We start from the raw sequence: 22987 nt of genomic DNA on the forward strand, positions 1-22987 counted from the left end.
CATGTATTGTAAAGAGACCATAACTGGGCTTTGGTTTTTATTCAACTTGACAATCTCTGCCTTCTAATTGCATTGTTTTATCCTTTTTATATTTAATATACTTATTGATATGGCTGGGTTTAAGTCTAACATCATTCTATTTATGTTCTGTTTGTACCATGCCTTCTTTACTCTTTTTCTCTCCTTTTCTTCTTTCTTTTGGATTAATTGAATATCCTTATTATTATCTATTCCTCTGAGTTTTCATTTTCAGTGGTTACTCTAGGATTTACAATATCCCTCTCTAACTTACCACATTCAAACGTGTATTAATATTATACAGCATCATGGATAATGTAAGAAAACTAGAACAGTAATGTCTACTGTAATGTAATGTAATGTAATATAATGCAATGTAATGTAATGTAATTGTAACAGTAATGTCTTCTGTACTGTCTACCTGATGGTAAAGCCATCCAGTGAATTTTTCATTTAAGATATATAATTAAATATATATATATTTAGTTCTTAAATATATATATATATTTAGTTCTGTCTTTTTCATTTGCCTCTTTTATAGTTTCCTTTCTCTTTAGATTATCCATTTGATTCTTTTATGTTCCTATTTTTCTTTAAATCCTTAAACACAATTATAATATATTTCAGAATTTTTTGTTTGCCAATTCCATCATTTCTATCATTTCTGAGTCTGTATTGACTGATTTTTCTCCTCATTATGGATCACATTTAATGATCTTTGCATGTCTACTAATTTTTAAATTTCTGCCAGACATTGTAGATACCACATTACTGAGTGGCTTGATTTTGTTATTTTCCTCTCAAGAGTGTTGACTTTTCTTCTGGCAGACAGTTAATTTACTTGGAGATCATTTTGTTCATTTTAGGAATGCTTTAAAGCTTTGCTAGGGTGTTTTTCTAGAGTAACCTTTATTCCAGGAATACACTAATCCTACTCCTAAAGTGTGACTTTTCTGGATTCCTTACTGAATGCCCAAGGTGTCCCATGAAGTCTCTCCTCTCTGGCTAGTAAGAATCCCAACTCTGCAAACACAGAATCTCCTAGTGCTGTGTGAGTTCTATAATCTCCGTTTATCTCACTGTTCCCTGGGAGTTGTTCTTTGTCCCACTAACATAGTGGAATCTCTCCCTGTGCATTTGCAGCTTTATATTCAGCCAGAGACTTAAGGAGAACTCTATACATATTTCTGGAGCTCCTTCTCTGCACAGATCCTTCCTCATTATTACCCAGCCTACTAAATCCAAGCTGCCTCACTAATCCCCAACTCCAATCTCTGTCTCCTCAGTTTAGCAAGACTGTTGTGGTCTGCTTTGGTTCCATCTCCTTGCACTGCAGTCCAGGAAGTATCTCCAGGAAGAAAACCAGGGTACTTGTAAATTTATTCTAATTTATTTTCTTTTCTGAAAAGTCTCAGTCCTGTGCTGCCTGTTGTCCATCATGTGAAAACAGTTTTTCCTTAAGTTTTACAGCCATTTATCGCAGGAAAGCTGGTCTGACCAGACCTAGTTTTTGTCCATCTGTATGTCCATTTTGCCTATCAGTATCTGCATACTTTCTGACTCTAATCTGCCTTCTTTCTTTTGCTCCTAGTGTTCTGGTAACTCATATCCCTTTAGACCACTAGTGCTCAGGACCCAATGTATCTATAGAGGTCAGGTGAAAAATACTTATATTTATCACCCGGTGGTGATAAATATTTATATTTATTACTCAATGACAAACACAAAACCCCTTCAGGAGTTGGAGGATGAAATGATATAATTCCATAGTTGAAAGACCACACTGATCTTTAGCAGGTGCTGTGGAATGATGCTATTTCTAAGCTCTTGATCATTTGTTCTTCTGAGCTTTTTACTACTATGACCTCAGCCCCTCTATATCTCCCACCCTGCTTCTGCAAAACTACTCAGGAAAGATAGCCAGCCTCTAGCTTCTCTTTCAGAAATTTTGCTCAAAAGCAAGCTGCCTGAGATATTTTGTCTCATAGTCTGGAGCCAAAGGAAATTTGGTCCTAAGACATTTGTTTAAAGCATGGCCCTTTTTAACAGGAATTTAAGTTGGCTGTTGCTCCTCTAATGGTTAAAAATCAAAGACGTACGCATTTGGGTAGTTTTCTGGGGTCTTCTGGTGCCTGTGTGGTGACATCGATGACCAAGATTGACATTTCCTTCCTGTGACAGTGGTGGATGATGTCCCTCGATAACTCTGCCCATTACCCTGGTAGCAGTCCTGGGCTACAGGAGTTTGTTCAGGTGGTACTGAAATTGAAATAGAAGAAATCAGTAAATAATGACTAGAACAGAGAAATATGTGAAATAATTATTACACAAACAGAATAGTCATCTCTGGGAATTAACACTCTTCTCTTTTACATATTGGCAGGCAGATGGCCATGCAAAGAAAACAAGAGATCCATAACGTTCTAAAACTTTAAGGACCTAACTTTTTGGTAAATATTTAATTTAAAACTCAGAAAAAAAGTAAGCAGGGCAGAGTGCTTATAATTGGACATTGCACTCGTGTGCAAGCTCTCTTCTATGGATCTCCACTGGGAGATCACGAGAACAACGGGGCAGGTCTCCAGAAAGAGACACATTCATTGGTGTCGGCTGAAGGTGATGACAGGGTGACAGTGAGTAAGACATGAAAACCTTGTGCATTTCCCGAGACTCTTTGCTCATACAAAGCCAAAACCTCAAGCTGCTGGGCAGTGGGGCAGGAAATGGTCCTGCATCCAGGACTAAGGCAAAGATCTACTGCTTCTCGGGGAGGTGTAGGGGGAAAACCGTATTACCCTGGGGGAGGGTCAGAAAATTCTCTTGTGCCAGGAGACTTCCCCAACACAAAACAGAAGTCTGCTACTCTTCCACCCAAGACTCACTCCACATACAAGTTAGAGTTTAGCTCCATGGGAAGAAGGAGCAAGGATACTGAGAAACATTACCTTCAAAGCCCAGGTTCACAGAGTCTATCTAAGGCTGAGGGTAAACCAGGAAGATAGAGAACGCCTACCTCCACCAAAATCTTAGCAGGGAGTAACAAGAAACAGTAGTCTATCACAAGGGTCAGGTGAGAAGTGTGGCGTGACCCCTCTCTGTGGTGCAGGCATGCAGTGATTGCTAAAAATTGAGAAGGGATTAGGGATACTGAGAAAACTCTTCAGCACCCCAGACCCTACTCTAAGCACAAAGTGATTGCACCCCATCACTGCAGGGATTTGAAACCTGTGGTTCACTTAAGGTAAAAGCAGCAACAAAACCCAACTTCCTTTTATCTGTTAATTATATCAATTCAATTAGCCACATAACATACTGATAAAAGAAAAGGGTGCCCATTTCAAAGTGTACATTATATTTGCTTCAAGAGTTATTGTTCCTCTACATATATATCCAGCATTTGATTAAAAATTACAAGACACACCAAAAAAAAAAAGGAAAAAAAAAAGCCACTGTGGGGCTTCCCTGGTGGCGCAGTGGTTGGGAGTCTGCCTGCCGATGCAGGGGACACGGGTTCGTGCCCCGGTCCGGGAAGATCCCACGTGCCGCGGAGCGGCTGGGCCCATGAGTCATGGCCGCTGAGCCTGCGCATCCGGAGCCTGTGCTCTGCAACAGGAGAGGCCACAACAGTGAGAGGCCCGCGTACCGCAAAAAAAAAAAAAAAAAAAAAAAAAAAAAAGATATATCATCCAAACGCTAGTAAAAATAGAGCTCTTATGGCTGTATTCATTTCAGTAAAAGTAGACTTTAGAACAAGGACTATTTCTAGAGATAAGGAGAGATATTACATAATGATAAAGGGGTCGTTTCTCCAAAAAGACAACAATTCTAAGTGTGTCTGTGCCTGACAAAGAGCTCCAGAATATATAAAGCAAACACAAAACTGAAATGAACAGCTGAAGCTGGAAACGTCACCATTCATTTCTCAGTAAGCGATAGAACAGGAGACAGAAAATCAGTAAAGATTCAGAAGAGCTAAACAATACTAACCACCTTGACCTAATTGGTTTTTGTAGGACACTCTACCCAACAATAGCAGAAGCCAGATTCTGCATGTGAAACAGTCACCAAGAGGACCTTATTCTGAACCACAAAACAAGCCTCAACACATTGAAAATAAATGAAATCATAAGGCATGTTCTCTGACCACAACACAATGCAACTGTAAACAAAGCTACTGTATATTGTGCTACTACTGGAGTAGAAAAATACAGAGTGCATTGGAGCTCTCAGTAAGTGCTCATTGCCCTTGCTTACCTGGGGCATCCAAATGCTCCGTGGATAATGGAGAGGACTCACAGGATGGTATCGTGCAGTATTCCCACCTCACTTCACTGTTGGTTGTATAGCACCATGGACCTGTTTCTCCATCAGGGTTACGACAATAGTTTTCTTCCAAATTTCTGAAAAAGAAGTGACTGTGAGTTTGGTTTTCCAAAAAGGCTAAAGAAATAACAAAGTGCACACGTGCTTGTTAATAGTGATGTTGGCTATGTATCCAGCTAATTCTCTAGAATTATACAAACTGAATAATGGGTGGGAACTTAAGCAGAGCAGGATTCCAGAGAATTATGGCACAGATGCTTCTCTTGGGTGAATGATTGAAATATATTCCTTGGTTGTGTCTAATGAAGCAAAATAGGTCTTTTCCCACAGCTTTGGGCACTGTGTTGTATGCTGGAAACACAATGGGTATTTTCTACACTGCCTTGCCTCCAAAAGCGTATGTCATAGCCCTGGAATTTAAATGTTCTCGAGCCTGACTGTACATTTAGTACAAATGTCAAAATGTTGCTGAAACCCACTCCGAGGTTACCAATTTAGTAGATCTACAATAGGGTCCAAGAATTTGCGTTTCTAACAAATTTCCTGATAATGCTGATGCCGCTGGCCTGGGAAACCACATTTTGAGAACCAGTGTTCTAGGAAAATCAGTGCTAAATTTCACTTCCCTTGCATGTGACTTGGCCAGTTTTCATTCCCAAATGCTGTAAGCCTAGGTTTCTATTGTCACTGACACTGAGGCAAAGTCAATGGGATTTCACTTTCCATCCAGCCGACCAGGAAGAGACCAGAGCAGACTCACCTGCAGGGAAAGTTTTCTGGGGTCCTGTTGTGCCTGTGGGGTGTCTGCTCACCCCAGCGTTGACAGGTGTGCCCAGATACGGTGACAGCCACTGTCCCTCCATAGTTTTCGCCTCTTCCCTTCAGACACTGATATCTTGGCCCAGAAGATGGTGGTGGTGTTGCTTAAATGGGAAAAATACATGACAATGAATGTTTTTTAAGTAAAGGATTCACAGATGGATATTATGGGGGAATGGATGGATGCAGGGAGTGTCAGCCTGTCTTCTTTTCCACTCATTCTCCAAGATATTGGCATTTGAAAATTTTTTATCGTTTTTCAGAAGAAGTTGATGTGGTAGAGTCGATGTTTCCAAGACCATCTCATGAGGAGCTCCTTCAGGGACAAGACCCTTGGAATAGATGCTTCTTTCTCTATTCTGTTTTCTCTATATTCTCAGCTCATCACACACGCTAAGGATCAACATGTGTCACATCCCACCCCAAATCTGCACGTGTACCAACAATCTGACTTCCTTTATGAAGAATCAATTATTCATTAAGTAAACATAACTGGCTGACCCCCAATATTCCGCAAAGCCAAACAGCAGAGAGAGTCCATGGGAAGAAAGAAAATAGTGTCTCCAAGGAAAATGGTATGCAGTGAGAAGTCAAGAAATTCTTAAGACACACTGCCATATATAAAACAGGTAAACAAAAATTTACTGTATAGCACATGGAACTATATTCAGTATCTTGTAATAAACTATACTGGAAAAGAATCGGGTGAAAAAGAATATATATATATATTATATATATATCTATAACCAAATCACTTTGCTGTACACCCAAAACTAACACAATATTGTAAATCAACTATACTTCAATTAAAAAAAAAAAAGAAAGTCTCAAGAAAAAAAAGAAGATGACAGAAAGAGAAACTGATGCTCATAAAGAAGGAGAGTACCGAGGCGCTCCAGCATCCTGGAGGATGACCATCAGAGCGAAGAACAGGAAGCCGGCCCTCACGGCCTGCTAAGTCCTTTTTAACAGTCTCAGATGCCCTTGTTCAGTGCCTTGCTTCAAATTCTCATAGAAGGAAAATATTATAAAATTGTTGTTTCCAACTCATTCCTGAGCGGTCTCTACCATTTCATCTTCTCCCCCGACCTCTCTTCTCCTGTTGCTCCCTCCCAAGTGGAACATACTGAAAAACTGGACATCCAGAGACACCTCTTTGCTTACAATTAAAAAGAACTCTGGTTGATAATGAAACCCATGTACTAGAAGGCGTGGGTCTGATTTGCCTTTAGCACTAGAGAACCATAAGGGTCAGAGATGGCTCCCAAAAGCCTACATTCATATGTACTCAAAAAAAGGCAGAAGTCTCTGATATGGGACCAAGAAAACCCCATAGTAACTAGATACTCTGATCAATTACTTACAGTATCCAATAAATAGTTTTGAAAGAGTAATCAGATATGGGAACATATGTATATGTATAACTGATTCACTTTGTTATAAAGCAGAAACTAACACACCATTGTAATGCAATTATACTCCAATAAAGATGTAAAAATAAAAATAAATAATAAAAATAAAATAGAAAAAAAAAAGAGTAATCACATCCCATGGAATTTATAGGGCAATTTTCAGGCATCGCACTCAGGCACAGCACTCTTGATTCCAAGAGAAGAACAGGTAAAGATCCCTGAGGACTGGGTATAAGCATACTTACTACATCTCGGGATGTCACAGAATTCCCAGCGTTTGCTGGGATCGGTGGTGAAACACCATGGGCGGGGCTCCCCATCAGGGTTACGGCAGTAATTCATCTTCAGATTCTTGTTTGGAAATCTGAATGTGCAAGAAGGATTTTAACAGCACTGAACATTTACATCCACAGATGAGGATCATTTCAAATGAGCAAATATTGAGCACCTGCTTTGTGCTAGGCACAGTGGGGCACCCAAGGAGGTGCCTGGATGAAGGTCACCCTCCATGTGACGACAATCTCATAAGAAAGATTAACCGAGTGTCCTAAGGATTGTTTTTCTAACAGTTTACATGTGCAGAAATCATAGAATGGGATCAACTTTATCATTTTGGCCATCTGGAAAACCGACGTAAGCCAACTCCAATTATTCAGCTGCAAATAATCGTAATTTTTAAAACACAAAGTACTTACTGGCTAGAGATAGTCGTCTAGTAAACAGTACAGCCTAGAAGTTGGTGTCTTCCTTGTGTAAAGGAATTGTCCTTCTGATCTACCTGGTTCTGGTCCTGCTAGCCTTTAAGCTTATAGAAACTGAGACAGATAAGCTATGCTCCTGTGTGCAAGCCAGAGAGTCCCCTCAACAACAGGGACCCAGTGACTGAGGCTGTGAGATGCACGCCACGCCTCGTGCCCCTCTGGTCTCATTTCACATCCCTTCCTGAGACCGTAAATGCTTAGTCAGGATGGACAGGGCAACCAGCAGTGGCTTAAGCAATCATCTTGCAGGATTGCTTTCCTGAAAGTAAATTTACCCAGTTTCCTGAAAGTAAATTTACCCAATTCTGAGCCTTGAGGCTTTACTGTATTTCTTCTTTGAATACAGTAGGGAAAGGAAAATGGCAACAGCTGTGTTTTAAGACAGCTATTTGGAATGGAAGGTACAGAAATTCAGTGGAGCTGTTTTCTACACTGAAATATGTGACTTAGTCTCTTTGCCTATAAGTTTTTATAAGCCCCGTTATAATCCTATAGTCGTCAAAGAAAGAAGAGAAAGACCGAAACAGCTACAGAGAGGGAGGTGTTTTAAGTACAATTAATGTGTACAATTAGGCACATTGTACAACTAATTAGAAGATGTAGAACATTGTACTGTAGAACTAATCATTACTTTCTAGATCAGGGATTCTTATTTCTATTATAGATTCATGATCCCCTTTGAGAAGCTAGTGAAAGTTAGGAATCCTCAACCCCAGAAAAATGTACTGATATAAATACACATAAAATGTTGAGGGGTTCACAAAGCCCTAAAGCCCATCCACAGATCATAGGCTAGGAAGCCTTGAATCTCATCAGTATGAAGGAAAAGGAAAGGAAGAAAGAGAAGAGGGAAATATTTGGAAAATACACAAGTGAGATGTATCTGTTTTTCTTAAATTTTAATGTGCCTACGAATTAGCCAGGAATCTGGTTATAAGGCAAATTCAGATTCAGTGGGTCTGAGATTCTGCACTTCTAACAAACTCTCAGATGATATCACTCTTCCATGGACCACATTTTGAGTAGTAAGAATGTATCCTTCATTTGCAGTCATGTGGGAAGATTCAAACTTTGAAATTCAAAAGCATCAGGTATGTTCACTTTTTGAGGAATGCTAAAATATCTAAATAACTTTAAATTACCCGTAACACTGCAGAGTCATAAACATCTAATTCCACTCCCAGTGAGACTTACTTGGCAGGAATGTATCCATGAGCATGTGGGCTCTGAGAGTCCCACGCTTGGCAATCAAGTCCAGACACAGTCTTGGAAATTTTGCCCTCATAATTTTCTCCACTGCAATGCATACATTCATCTGGGCAGAATGGACAAGAAGGAAAGGAAGAAAGAAACGGAAATGGATGAAGCGAAACAGAGTAAAAACTAGAATTCCACTAGAAATGTCTGATAACTTTGCCACTTGTTCGATGTACTTTTCCAACAATCACTTGGCAACCAAATTGGCAATAAAGGCTTAATTTTCTAATACAATCTATAACGTCATTCTCTTTTTCAAATGGTAAAATTAGTATATTTTGGTTGATACCTTCTCAACTATTATAGTCTTGACCAAATCCAGAAACTCCATAATGCCATGTCTTCAAAGTGGAATGTGTGGTCCTTGGTGGGCGGGAAGTGGGTGGGGGAGAGGTTGAACATAACCTCAGGAGTCGGTAAGTTCTCTACTAGAATTTTTTAATATTTGGGGTCCCCTTTCCAATAGCGGTCTTTAAAATTTTCTATGAAATTATTCTGATCGTATGGATAACTGCCAAATAAGCCAGCACCCTCTCAGGATTTTAGTGCTAGGGTTTTTGCTTTGCATGACCTCATGCAGGAACAATATTCACCTAAAGGGACAGTGCTTCTGTTTTTATATTATTGAGAAGCATGACTAGCTGTTTTTCTTTCTTACATCACTTAAAAATGGAAACTTTGGAATACTTGAAAGAACAAGGTGCAGCAAAGTAATATAAGACTTTAATTTTTACGGGGTAATAAGGAAAACAGAAGCAGACTTGATGCAAAAATGATGCTCTCATGTCAGTGAAGGGCCAAATGACCTCATAACATAGTGTACAAGCAAAGGATCCCCATGGCTGGAATAGACAAAGTGATGGGGAAGTGAGCCTTCACGTGGTACAAACACTATCCATGTGGTTACACATATCTCACCCTTGTTCATTCCCTCATTGCACCAATAAATATAGCCGGAAATGTGAAATGAACATTTTTCAATAGGATGTTTTAAATCTTTAGCATTGACTTTTGAGGTGCACTATTAAATTGATTGGCCCATTAAAATGACAGAATCCTGACTTAAAAACTGGTTCATTGCATGGTTTCAATGAAACAACAAAGTCTACCATGTTAAATTAATATTGTGTATTTGAATTGTATTGATTTTGTGGTTTTATTTTAATGATTTAATTGCAAATATGTTTTTGGCTTTATACTGTGTCAGAGCTTTAAGCATAAGAAGTTTGCATCTAGAGTTTATATCTAGTTTTATATTAGTCCCTGTTGAAGTACATTTTAATAAAAATAACTTAGATCAATAATGGAAAATATGCAAAATTGGTCCTTTCCAAGAGGTCATGTATTACATGATTCTCTCAAACACAGCACTGATTGATTATTAATATCCCTGTAGAAAATTGATTTACAGCAAATTACTCCACAGACGAAGGGCAAATAGGAAAGCATTTTCTAGAGCCAGCCCTGACCTTCACATTCAGGAATGTCGCAGTAGTCATATCTCGTGCCTGGATCTGTGGTGTAACACCAAGGTCCCTTCTTATCATTGTCTGGGTTCCTGCAGTAGTTCTCCTCCAATCCCGCTAAAGGATATTTTTCAGGTGAAAAGCTGTGGAGGATGAAAAAGAACCACTTTGACTATATTTTTTAAATCAGTATGTTATCAGCAAGGCAGGATAAGACACCCTCTCTTTCCCATCTGTGATTCGAGGTTGTGTCATCCAAATGCATTTTGGCTATGTGCTATAGCATTTGTGTCACCCAATTTTCAGTGTCTCTGCTGATAGCCTGCTTCATTAGAGTAGCTAATATTACTATTATTACTATGTGGACAGCCAAGTCCTGGAAGTAGAGCCAAAGTGTCTTTATGCACAGTAGAAATACAAAGCCCTCAAAAGCCTGCCAAATTCACGATGCATTCCTAACACCTGCTTTTGTCAGTTGCCCTTCTCTCTGTAAAAGTAATAGAAGTTAACACCCTTTTGTCTGTGTGAACTCTGCACGAGGTATTACACTAAAATTTCTCTATACATTCTCTAATGTAGTCTTAATAAAAAATCCCTATCAGGAAGGTGTTATTATCCCCATTTTACAGATGAGAAAACTGATGCACAGCCATGTGAAACAAATCAAATCTTGCCTAAGCTTGAGCAGTTAATAAGTAGTATCTCAAGGGTTTAAACTCAGATCTGTCTGATGCCAAATTCCACATCCTCTCTGAGATGCATCCAGAATTAATGGGAGACTGGGAGGATGGAGTGAAGCTCATTTTCAGAGATGAGTTGCTACATAGTGATAAGAAATTAGATTAAAAACCTAAGACTTGGGACTTCCCTGGTGACCAGTGGTAAAGAATCTGCCTTGCAATGCAGTGGATGCAGGTTCGATCCCCGGTCAGGGAACTAAGATCCCACATGTTGCGGGGTAACTAAGCCTGTGCGCCACAACTACAGAGCCCTGGAGCCTGCACGCCACAACTAGAGAAGAAAAAAAACCCACATGCCACAACCAGAGAGAAGCCCGTGCACCTCAACGAAAGATCCCGCATGCCTCAACAAAGATCCCACGTGCCTCGACTAAGACCTGATGCAGCCAAAAATAAATTAAAAAACAAAAACCTAAGACTTAGAATCTGAAATGGTAGCTCTTGTTTCTGGTTCTTCTACGTACCTGTTTTTGGTAGATTTGGTCCTCCCAAGATCTCAGTTTCCTCATCTGCTGGGGTAGAGATGGCCTATATTATCTCTAAGGCCCTTGACATTCCATGATTTGGCCATTTGGTTTAATCATTTTTAACCTCAATAAGCCTTAATGTGCTGGGAATATGAGACCTGCCCATCTCATAGGGATGCATAAAGGCGATTTGTTTGGGTAGGGGAGGGGGAAGGGTCATAGACACTAAATTCCCACTTGATAAGCATTGTTAATGAGAACTTAATCCACCTAATACCATATTGGGCAAAGCACAAAAAGGATGACACTAAAATAAATAATAGGCAAGTTGCAAGATGATCTGTTTTTCACAATGTTGAGGTGAACACATGGTGTATTTGATTTAGACTAATTCAGTTCTAAGCATAGTCATCTTTGGTCTTTTCTCAGCTTCAGCCTAGAATTCATGGTTTTATAGTTCTTTTTTATTGTTCTCAGTCTTCTAGAAAAGCATATACGCAAGAATGAATGGAAAGCAGCCATTGTCTGCTTTTATTCCATAAATAATCGAACGGTTCTGCCCCAGCATCAGGAAGGTTCTCCCCATACCTGCTAGTCACATGTTCTGGTTTGAGTCAGAAATAATGGAATCATTCTGAGTATAAGAGGTGAACACGGAGATGAAAGAGAAAGTCTTACTTGGGTGTGTGTGGAGAACTGTCACTCCATTTTTGACAGGCGACACCACTTTTTGTCTTGGCCATGGTCCCCCTGTAGTTCTTCCCATTTCCAGTCTTGCACTCTGAAAGATACACTGCAAGGAAGTGCAAACAGTGGTCAAACCCTTTCACAACAAGAAAAATCATGAAGAAGCCCTGCACTACTTGAACACACTGAGAGAAAGGACACCATTGCCCCCTATCTAAAAAGACAGTCTTTTACATCTAAGAGTTACAGTTAACTAAGCCACGTGGGGCATTGATTCCTTTACTCAAAACTACCGCCCCTCCATGTGCCGGGCAGATGCTGGGTGCTGGGGATGCTGGAAACACCATGAGTAGGAACCGCACAGGCCCTGCCCTCATGGAGCTTACATTCCAGTGGAGTCAGGGGGGCCGGTTACAGAAAGTAATCAAGAACACAGATTGTGAAATAGACAACCTTGTGGTGACGCATGTAACAGAGAAAATAAATAGCATCATGAGAAAGTGGATGGAAAAGGGGATGGGGGTTTCTTCACAAGGTGGGCAGCAGGTTTTCAGAGGCTGAAAGAGATCCAAGCCACTTCTACTTTTGGAAGGTCCCAGTAGTATTTTAAATATGAAAAAATGTCAAACAGGGTGATATGACTGTGGTCTACTTTCAATGTTTACAGAAGGTGCTCGCGACCAGCCTCCACTTAACCAATGCACCGGTTGCCCAGTGGACCCCATCCTGCCTTTAAAACACGCTGCCAGGTGCCCACCTGTGGCCCACATGTGGCAGGGTGAGCATCTGTGGCTGGCCGGCCACTTTCGGGTGTGCCCACCCACTCTGTTCCTACCAGTTAGGTTATATGCTTTCCAAGAATCAGTTGCTTTTATTTCCAAAACTTTTTATACAGCTCTATTTGATTACAGATGATCTAAACTGAGAAATAAATGGGGGGAAAATGGAGCTTTTTTAAAAATTAAGTTGAATGGTTTCAAGGACTTGAAAGAGTTGAATAGTTTATTTTATTTTATTTTATTTTTTTTTTATACAGCAGGTTCTTATTAGTTATCTATTTTATACATGTTAGTGTATATATGTCAATTCCAAACAATAGCTATTGTTGATTGAGCACCTGTCAAGTGCTCGGTGCCAGCTTCTTTATATTTATTCATCATAATCCCTGCAATAAATCTGTGAGGCTGGAATAAGGCCAACACGCATCTCTGCACAATGCTTTGTTGCCTCTTGTTCCATTACAAACTCTCAGTAGGAAACAGTAGTGTGGAACAGGCAAAAAAAGAGAAATGGAACCCATGGTGTAGTAGGGAAAAACAAATCTAATTCCATATTGGATCTGTTTCTTTAACTTTTGTATTCTGTTGCTTTTGCTACAAGTTAAGAATGTTGCCTATAGCCTGGAATATATAGGATAGCCCATTCTCAAGGCTCTGACCTCTAAAGGTATAACACTTTTCCATTCACATAGGGACCAAAGGTTGCAGAACAGAGAATAACACTTATCTCTTTGGAGGTTTATAGGAACATGGTGACGGGACTTATGTGGCCAGTTGCAAGAGCAGAGGCTTCCTACACCAAGGAGTCTGCAGCAACCAACCTCACCCCCTCCCCTTTTAGCATAAAAGAAGCCTGAATTCTAATCAGGGAAGATGGTCCTTTGGGACACTAGTCCACCATCTTCTTGGTTGACTGGCTTTCTGAATAAAGTCTCTATTCCTTGTCCCAGCAAATCATCTCTTGATTTATTGGCCTGTCCTGCAGGTAGCAGGACTCGAGTTGAATAGTTTTAAAAATTGTCATCGTATCCATTGACAGCAATCCATTCATATAGTTGATATGAGTTTGAAGAGAAGGACACTAATTATCGTAGACAAGTCACTAGAGTGTGGTTTATGCAAGAAATGTACCAGATAACTCCTGTTGGTGGCCCCAGGTTCAAAGAAAAAAAGCCTCTGCTTTACATCAAAAGATGCCAATGTAAGCTTCCATTTTCGATGAAAATATAAAATATTTAAGGTATATTTGTGTCATCTTTTATGATCCCCACTTTAGCCAAGTTTTTAAATTAATCAATCAATTATCTGGGGAAGGGACTTCTAACACACCTATAGCAGCTACTGCTTTAAACCCAACGCTCTATATAAAGATTGCAGATATATCTTCATTGAGATATATTATTATAGTAGATATATTACACTTATCAAAAAGGTAAACTCAAGGTACTTTGGAGCCCAGGGGTCAGGGGAGACTTTTCAAAGGAGGAGATGCTTGAGCTGAAGTCTGGGAGGTGAGAAGGAGCCGGAAGAACAGAGGAGGGTCCAGGACGAAGAGGTGTGTGCTTGCCCTGCTGGAGGGGGGGCAGATTTAAGCCCCTCACATGAGGTAGACTTAAATAATACAGGGCCCTGCAGCAATTGGTGAGTATTTCGATTGTCTTCTAGGGCATTAAAGGTTTGAAGCAGGGAAGTTACAGACCAGCTGCTGCAGCCAGTGATGATGACGGCTTAGACCCAAGTGGCAGCAGTGGCCATGGTGGCAAAAGTAGAGATGTAACTAATTTGACACTGACCGTTCCCAGAAAAACCCTGGCAGGTAATTTAACAGTGGGTCAATATTCCACAGTAAAGAAGCAAGCACCAAAAAATGACTGATTTTTGACTTTTGACCTCTCTTTTATTTGTATGTACCCACCAGAGTTTATATAACCTTTTGCTCCTTTCCATCACCTTGAAAACAGGCAACTCTTCAATTATCCAAACTAAGCCTAGCGGTCACCCCCATGATCCTCTGGTTAACAATTTACAAAGGACATGTTTAAATGTTAGCATTTTTCAGAGAGTATCCCACCAGCCTTTTAAAAAATCTGACGGACAGTGGGTAATCCCATATATCTCGTCCTTTACTATTTGTAAGAACTAGTAACATCAACAGATAAAATTCAGATTTAATCTGCACTTTAGACTCAAGGATAAGAGCTAAACAGTGGGCTGGATGTGTGTATAGCAGAGGAACAGATAATTAAACCTAAGAAGATGAACCAATGTGTAGATAAAATCCTAACCTTAAAAACCACTTCTCAAAATCTTATTTAGAGTTTTGTAGGGAAACTAGAATGTTGTAAGCCATTGTCAAGAATCAGTGAAATAGGGTGTTTCTGGTTGAGTTCAACACCTCTGATACAGAATATTTGGAGAGCAAAATTGTTATCAAAATAGTCTTAATACCTCGCCAGCAACAGAGAATAGGAAATAGTTTTGAAAGCATCATTATTCACTTCAATCTTCGTACAGACTTAATGAACGTTTACACATCTTAGAAGACATGCAACTTCTGTAGGAATCTAGGCCACACGTGACAACGAAAGATCTACAGTTTTCAAGGAAACTATGGAAAAGGAACTGCAACTTCTGCACATTTTCAAAAGACACCATTCCAGAGTCTAAGGGAAATACAGACCATGACTGAAAAAAAGTGGAACATGTAAGAGTAAAACTAAGGATATTTTCTCTATTCAAATGTTACTGCAGATTGAAAACACCTCAGTTTTGCTATTTCTCCAGGCTTCAGACCAAGGACCATGGTCCCTGCCGAACAAAAAACCAAGATCATAAGAAACCTGTAGACTCTCCCTCTTCTCCTTAAAAATAAAATAAAATTTTCAGTATCTTATTTTCAGGGTCATAGAGGCGGAAGTGATTTTGTAAATCCAGTCCCTTTGTTTTTAAACCAAGAGAAATGAAACTTAAAAGGTGAAGTCATATATACAGGTTGACGTAGTGGGTTAGTGGCCAAATCTTCTGACTCCAAATTCAATTTCACTACACCATAGCATCTCCATTCGCTGGTCTGATAAATTACAGGTGTTAAACGGGCTGGGGGAGGGAAGGGGGAGGGGAATGGGGAGAAGGAAGAAAACATTGTACGTACTTCTCTTTTCAAATAAAACGACATCCCTCATCCTAAGGACTGGGGACAACTTGCTGTTTTCAGCCATTATCACACATTGTTGCTCTTTACTGTGATACTGGAATGCCCTGCAGAAGAGAATCAGAAAACACAAGTCTTTTCCTTTATTTAAGGAAAGCAAAGATTTATTAATAAGGAAGAGACTAAAGATAACTCTCTTGATGAATCAAGGAGCTCAGAATTTGTTACTTCCAATTCAACCTGGCACTGTATCAATGAAGTATCATCAAAGGAGGCAGCAACATGGTAGCTACTCTTGTTTTCTTCTACCTTTACCTTCTCCCCCTCCAAATTTTCTCTTTTTTCCCCCCTCTGTTTCAACCGCTTTATTCTTTCTTCACTCGTTTTCTTAATGAAGTGCCAGAATATTGGCTTTGTGCTGGAAAGAAGCAACTGAGTGTTTTAAACCCATTCCTGAGAGGGCCCACATGGACTCCTGTAACTTCCCCTTGACTACGTCTCTGCATTCTACTCCCTTCCCCCTCACACCTCCCTGCACTGTACCTCAGTCCTGCATGGATGTTGAGCCTGGCATCAAAGCCGTCCATGGCTTCCTTGCCTGCCCCATCTCCTGCGTGAACCTGTGCTTCAGCTGACTTGGTCCTTTCATCATCCCTCTCACAGGTGCCCAGCCATGCTGCCCTCTGCCTAGAATCCCTCCCGCGTGGTCAGTATTTACCAGGATCTCACCCTTCAAAGCCCAGCTCAGTTCCCACCTCCTCCCCGGGCCTTCCCTGGTCATCTCAACTCTCAGGATTGTTCTTTCCTCTGAATCTTCATAGAGCACGTATTGATTATGTCATTTATCAATGTCTCGCATTGGCTGTTTTTATTTAATTTTTATATTTTATCCAGTTTCTGTGACTACACCATAAATTCAAAAGGGCAAGCACTGGCTTTTGTATCTACACAAAAATCTATCATATGTACTGATATATATATATATATCCCCATGTACCGATCACTGTATCAATGCTTTGTGGCTCCTTAGGGTCTAGGACACTTCCAGTCACATGATCCTCAATAAATATTTATCAACGATAATGTTAAAAACTAGAGCTCAGGGCTTCCCTGGTGGCACAGTGGTTGAGAGTCCGCCTGCCGATACAGGGGACACGGGTTCGTGCCCCGGTGCGGGAAGATCCCACATGCCGCGGAGCGGCTGGGCCCGTGAGCCATGGCCTCTGAGCCTGCATGTCTGGAGCCTGTGCTCCGCAACGGGAGAGGCCACAACAGTGAGAGGGCGTGTACCGCAAAAAAAAAAAAAAAAAAAGAAAACTAGAGCTCAGAACAATAGCTGCCGATGTCATGTGTAAAAATAAATAACTTCCTTTGGGGGCATTTTTCTAAAGGGGACACTAATTAACAAGAAACTGTATGGTTTCAGATACAGAGAGCAAATACAGATTCCAAACTCCAATCCCATGAAATTCCTCTTTCCTCTTAAATCCTATTTTCGTTGATAAATCCCTGAGCAAATTTCTCGTGATCAACGTAATAGTGTCTCAAGCAGCAGGATTTCTGCGTAGGCGCAGTGACCAAGAAAATACCTGCAAATGAAGTCTCTTTCCTCCTCACACTTTGTTGCACATTCGTCTATGCCTCCTGTCACCAGGTTTTTCCGAGTCAAACTAAACAGGGAAGCTCCCCGGGTATTTACATAGTCATCCAGGGGGTCTCCGAGACCTACAAATGTAAGATAAAAGTGGGACAACTGATAAATGCATCAACACCATTGTTTAATTCTCATGAATTTGTAAACTATTCGTTTTGCATCAACGAAGTAAAACTGGCTGCTCCATTGGAAGCAGAATGGGTGGCTGTGAATAAAAATGTTTAATCAGGAAAACAGTTCCACGAATAGATGGCACTATGTTAAAAGATCAACTGGATTGTTAGGTTAATAGATTAGAACTACTTAGCAACTTCCATGTTACTACGTTAATGGGTATGAAACGTTAAATAAGAAAAAATTTGACCTGTTTGCTAGTAATTGCATGTCATGATGGAGCAGTAAGAGACAACCAAGGGCAACTTTTGATGTTGATTTGTCCATCCCTGGGTATAAATAGAAACTGGAGGCCACTATTCGATTTCCTACAGTGCAAACTTTAGTTGTGGCACTGTCACTTAAACTGATGGGATAAGCATTCTCTGAATGGCTCCACCACAAGATACAAAAACTTTGGTGAGTTGATGATGTCGAGAATAAATAAGAGCTGGACTAAATCTTGACCATCATACATCGTCATTTTTATACTGGACTTAGTAGAGTGACCCCTCACTATTTATTAAAGATAAATCATTTCTGCCAAGAGGATGACAGCTTTTTGGCATTTCTGAGGAAACTGTACAACAGCAGAGCCCGGGACAAACAATGGCCTTGATTTTCCTTGGACATAAAATCTGAGGCAAAGAGTCTGTTCGAAGGTCGCTCTGCCCCCTTGCTACTGCAGAGGGTGGCCGGGGGCCTCAGCCACGTTCCCACCGCAAGGCTACAAAGAGTACTCCTGAGATACATGGCGCCTGAGACAGCTGTGGCAGCTCTATTCCAAGCCTGGAGACTCAGCCTCTATCCTTTTGGGTTGAAATACCAGCCGTTTTCATAGGGTGAGGGGCTAAAAGAGGTTAATTTAATGGAGACAGCAAAGTTTCCTAAAGTTTGCCTAAATGGGATTAGGCAACCTGGCAACTTTGACCACTTTGAGGGGAGGGGTGGAGATCAAAGCCAGGGTGAGCGTGTTGAAGAGTGACAAAGAGAGGCGGTGGGAACAGCAAGGAAGACAAGTCTCTGCAGAAATCTGGCTGTGAAAGGAGCATTTCCTAGAGGCCATATGGAATCTCAGAAGTTTTTAAAAAATTTTTATTGAAATATAGTTGATTTACAATGTTGTGTTACTTTCAGGTGTAGAGCAAAGTGATTCAGTTATACATATATATTCTTTTTTAGAGTCTCTTCCATTATCGGTTATTACAAGATATTGAATAGAGCTCCCTGTGCTATACAGTAGGTCCTTGTTGGTTATCTATTTCATATATAGTCGTGTGTATCTGTTACTCCCAACCTCCTAATTTATCCCTCCCTCCTCTTTCCCCTTTGGTAACCAGAAGTTTGTTTTCTATGTCTTTAAGTCTATTTCTGTTTTGTAAATAAGTTCATTTGTATGATTTTTTTTTAGATTCCACATGTAAGGTATATCATAGGATATTTGTCTCTGTCTGGCTTACTTAGTGTGATCAGCTCTAGGTCCTCTCAGAAATTTTTGAAGATGAGACATTCTAGAGCATGTTTGGGTACTGATGAAAATTATCTAGTGGGAAGGGTCATGAAGGGTCAGATCCTCATTCCCAGAAGGGCCATCCCTTACCACCTGAAAACACACACGCCACAAGGGCGTGATGCACTTTCCTAGATTAAGACAGAGCTGTTTTCGGAGCCCACCCTCTCCCTGCCTCTGCTCTTCCTTCCTCGACCTGAGATTCTCCAAACTGGAAGGATGGATGGTTCCATCCTTGACTAAGAAGTTGACTGATGTAGTTTAATACACCAAAAAAGCACTTGATACATGTATCAAGAGATTATAGAGAAATAGATATTTTAGACCCATACCCATGTCGTCATCCTGTATTTTTCCTCCCAATTTGCGCTCTCATTTCCAGGAAGCATTGTACTTTGGTAAATCCTATAGATCAGGATGTGACTTTAAAAACAAACACAAGAACTCTATAAAGTATATACTGTAAAGACTGAAATTAGATCTTTTGAAGAGTTCTTAGAAAGTAGAGCAGGCCGGGGTGTAAATGATATCAAAACAAGAAAATTTCCATTTTTACCACCCTTTCATTATGTTATGTTAGTATGTTTCATAGCATATAGCTGCTGAGACCCGCCTTAGGAGCTGATACACCAAAGAAATATCCCAAAAGAGAATAAATTTTTTTCTTTTTACTTTGAAAAGTTTTCCCCCAATAATTTCTTTCTTTAATTCCAGGGATCATGTGACAACGTGGTGTAATACACTTTATTTATTGACCAAGAAATATTAGACAAATTTTTTTAGTAACAAAAGTATTTTTATATTCTATGCTGAATGTACATGTATACTGGTACCAAAACAAGTATATTTTATTAATAATGTGGGTTAGTTTTTTTTTTAAATCATGGTAGTGTGTATATGTACATCCATCTTTGTGTGTTTGAAAGAAAAGACTTTGTGGTTTGTGAAATGCAAACTGCTTATCCACCTCTCACTGAGAACAGCTGTAAAAGGAGATTTTTTTTCCTCTCCCTGGTCATTTCAGTGCACTGGAAAGATGAAACACTTCCACGGAAAGACAGAGTAAATGCCTTCCTTTCAAAAAAGAGCTTATGCGAGTCTTTTTCCCCCTAGGTTGGTGAAGACATATGTTAATCCTGCTGCAGAGAAGTCTGTTCTAACATTTGGGTGTGTCCCACTGTATCCAGAGTTCCAGGTCCCGCTTCCCATAGACTAAAATAGAGTGTGCACAAAAAAATAATAAATAATAAATAATAAAATAGAGTGTGCACCCCTGCGCCACTCCCCACAACCATTTCCCGTGAAAACCTCTTTTTGCAACCTTCTGCTGTTTTTTCTTTGATATTTCTTTAGATGGCTCCACTAAATTCAAATGTATTTGACTCTAATTTAAAGTACAGCTCATAAAATTTTATCTGGCTACTTATAAATTGAATTTCAAGTATCTATACATTGTATATATGAAGAACCACTAACATAATGTATGATTGCGCTTATAAGAAATGTCCAAAACAGGCAAATCAGAGACAGAAAGTAGATCAGTGATCGCCAGGGGCTGGGCGGGGATGGAGGTTAGGGAGAGGGGAGAAGAGGGGTTGGAGGTGACAGCTAAGGGGTGTGGAGTTTATTTGGGGGATAATAAAAATGTTCTAAAAGGTATTGTGATAGTTGCATAACTCTGAATACTGAAAACCTTCGGATTGTATGCTTTAAATGGATGAATTGTATAGTATGTGAATTATATCTCAATAAAGCTGTCAAAAAAAAAAAGAACTACGAAGACATGCTTAGAATATTTTAACAAAGGTTTAAGCAAAGTTGAAAAAGTGAGAAGAAGCATCAGGTTCCTTCTCAGAAAGCCCTGGCTAAAGTCCTAGTTTCTGGGAGTTTGGTCAATAGGCAAATAATGGGATTTTCCTAAGGACAGGTTTCCTCATCTATAAAATGGGTATAAGTCTACTATAATACCTATGGTATCAGCTAAATAAGCTGGACTTCGTAAAGGACACACACATATGCATGTATGAATAAAAATGTGCCCGGCCTACCTCAGGTACTCAGTGGAGATTTGTTGAATTATTGTATGGACATCATCCTGCAAATCGATGCCTGTGATTTCTCCAGGCATAAGAAGCAAAATTTTATGTATGGAAAGCCTTCCTTAAGTCATAACAAACAGAGAACAGGTCAACACAACCACAGACTGGTCAAAGAATATGGTCAGAGATATTTCATTGTTTACATTTGAAAGTCAGAAAAATAGGACACCTTAACAAAAATGGTCTACATTAAGCAGACTAAGAACCAGGCAAAGAGACTAACAACTTTTGGGGTTGTTAGCTACCTGAGCTATTTCTTTTCTAACTAAAATAACCATCATGTGGGCTCCATCTTTTAGACTGAAAACGTCATTCATTATTTTCTCTGCCCACTTGTCTCCAGTATTCCCATGAGGGAAACGAAACACTTCTTGAAGATTTCCTCACTCTTAGATTGTGACCTGGGAATCTCACGAGTCAAAAGCTAAATTCAACAAGTTGCACATGAAACCATCATGGATCTATTTTTAATACATTGCTAGGAAAAAATATATTGATTAAAGTGAAAAAATCTCTATGTCTTACCTGATTTCAGAAATAAAAGAAGTAGAAGGACCACCTCCTTATGTTCCATTTTGGGACTGGCCAGCAGTGTCCGGAAAACAGTGTGTCCCAATCCTAAGATGTTATTGACTTACATGAGAGGAAATGCACCCACAAACAAGATAATCAAATGGAGTTAATTATTCTCCTGGAGGCCCATGGGCACTGTGCTCTGAAGTGTTCAAACATTACCTCGACAGGAGGATCTTACAAAATGTTTGAGAGCGGAGTCTGCAATAGATGCTGGGAAGTGGTGGCGGCTGCCCGCCCCCTCAGCTGCCCCACACTGCCTCCTGCTTCCGTCCTTGCCCCCAGCCCATCATCTTTCCCACGTACTCTTCTTTCCTTCCCTCTTATTTCACTCTCTTTCTTTTGGGTGAAAAAAAAAAAAATTACAACAATAGCTAACATTTGCTGAGGACTTTCCTATGCCAGACCTTCTGCATAGTTTCATCCAACCTTCCAAACAGGCAATATTATTATCATCCCCATTTCAGATGAGGCGACTCAGGCTGAGAAGGTTTAACTTTCCCAAGGTCACTTAGCTCACAAGGGATGAAGCCAATGGACAAAATCTATTTGGCCTCAGATTACAGACTTAAGCTAGAGCATCACTATTAACATCTCCACATCGTACCAGTGTAGAAATCACTACGTAAGTTACAATATTTCATTATTATCAAACTTTACGTCCAATGGACTCATATGGTTTCCATGATTATAGATGATGTTATAAAATGTCGATCTTTTCCCCCAATGAATTCACGGTGCATTATAGTCTCATCCTCACGAAATAAAGCAAGAGTGGGAAAATTAAGTTTAAAGAATATCTTGATTCTAATTGTTGATTCTGTACTTTGCCCTGGCTTTAGGCTAGAATGACCAGGTAGTACATGCTTTAAAACGCTTACATGAGTGTTCAATAATATTCAGGAATTGGCTCTATTTTAATTGTGAAAGAAGAACTCAAAACACTCCTCTCTCCATGCTATGAAATTCCTTTCTATAAATTAACCAGCAAAACGTAGAGGTGGGCACCAATCGTCTTGGATGGACCCTCCTGCAGAATTGCATGGGGTTGAAGTACTGTGTGTGCAGAATTCACAAGAACAGAATGTGCTGGAGAGCAAGATGGTAGCACCATCATG

At 40.0% G+C, this 22987-nt stretch overlaps 1 protein-coding gene across 3 annotated transcripts in view; it reads right to left on the bottom strand.

The window, feature by feature from the left end:
- The window catches only part of PLG (plasminogen), a gene marked incomplete at both ends in the record, with an annotated part of 45096 nt that extends 23226 nt beyond the window's left edge, over nt 1–21870 (bottom strand). For all 3 annotated transcript variants that reach the window (XM_079716801.1, XM_079716802.1, XM_079716800.1), the window contains 10 exons: nt 2118–2277; nt 4273–4418; nt 5102–5264; nt 6818–6936; nt 8528–8648; nt 10060–10199; nt 11942–12056; nt 15881–15987; nt 17470–17605; nt 21822–21870. In XM_079716801.1, the coding sequence (XP_079572927.1) occupies nt 2118–2277; nt 4273–4418; nt 5102–5264; nt 6818–6936; nt 8528–8648; nt 10060–10199; nt 11942–12056; nt 15881–15987; nt 17470–17605; nt 21822–21870 (1256 nt within the window). The remainder of the gene's footprint in view (nt 1–2117; nt 2278–4272; nt 4419–5101; nt 5265–6817; nt 6937–8527; nt 8649–10059; nt 10200–11941; nt 12057–15880; nt 15988–17469; nt 17606–21821) is intronic.
- Nucleotides 21871–22987: the final 1117 nt, after the last annotated feature.

The sequence above is a fragment of the Hyperoodon ampullatus genome (assembly GCF_949752795.1).
Source record: "Hyperoodon ampullatus genome assembly, chromosome: 12".
Taxonomy (NCBI): Eukaryota; Metazoa; Chordata; class Mammalia; order Artiodactyla; family Ziphiidae; genus Hyperoodon; species Hyperoodon ampullatus.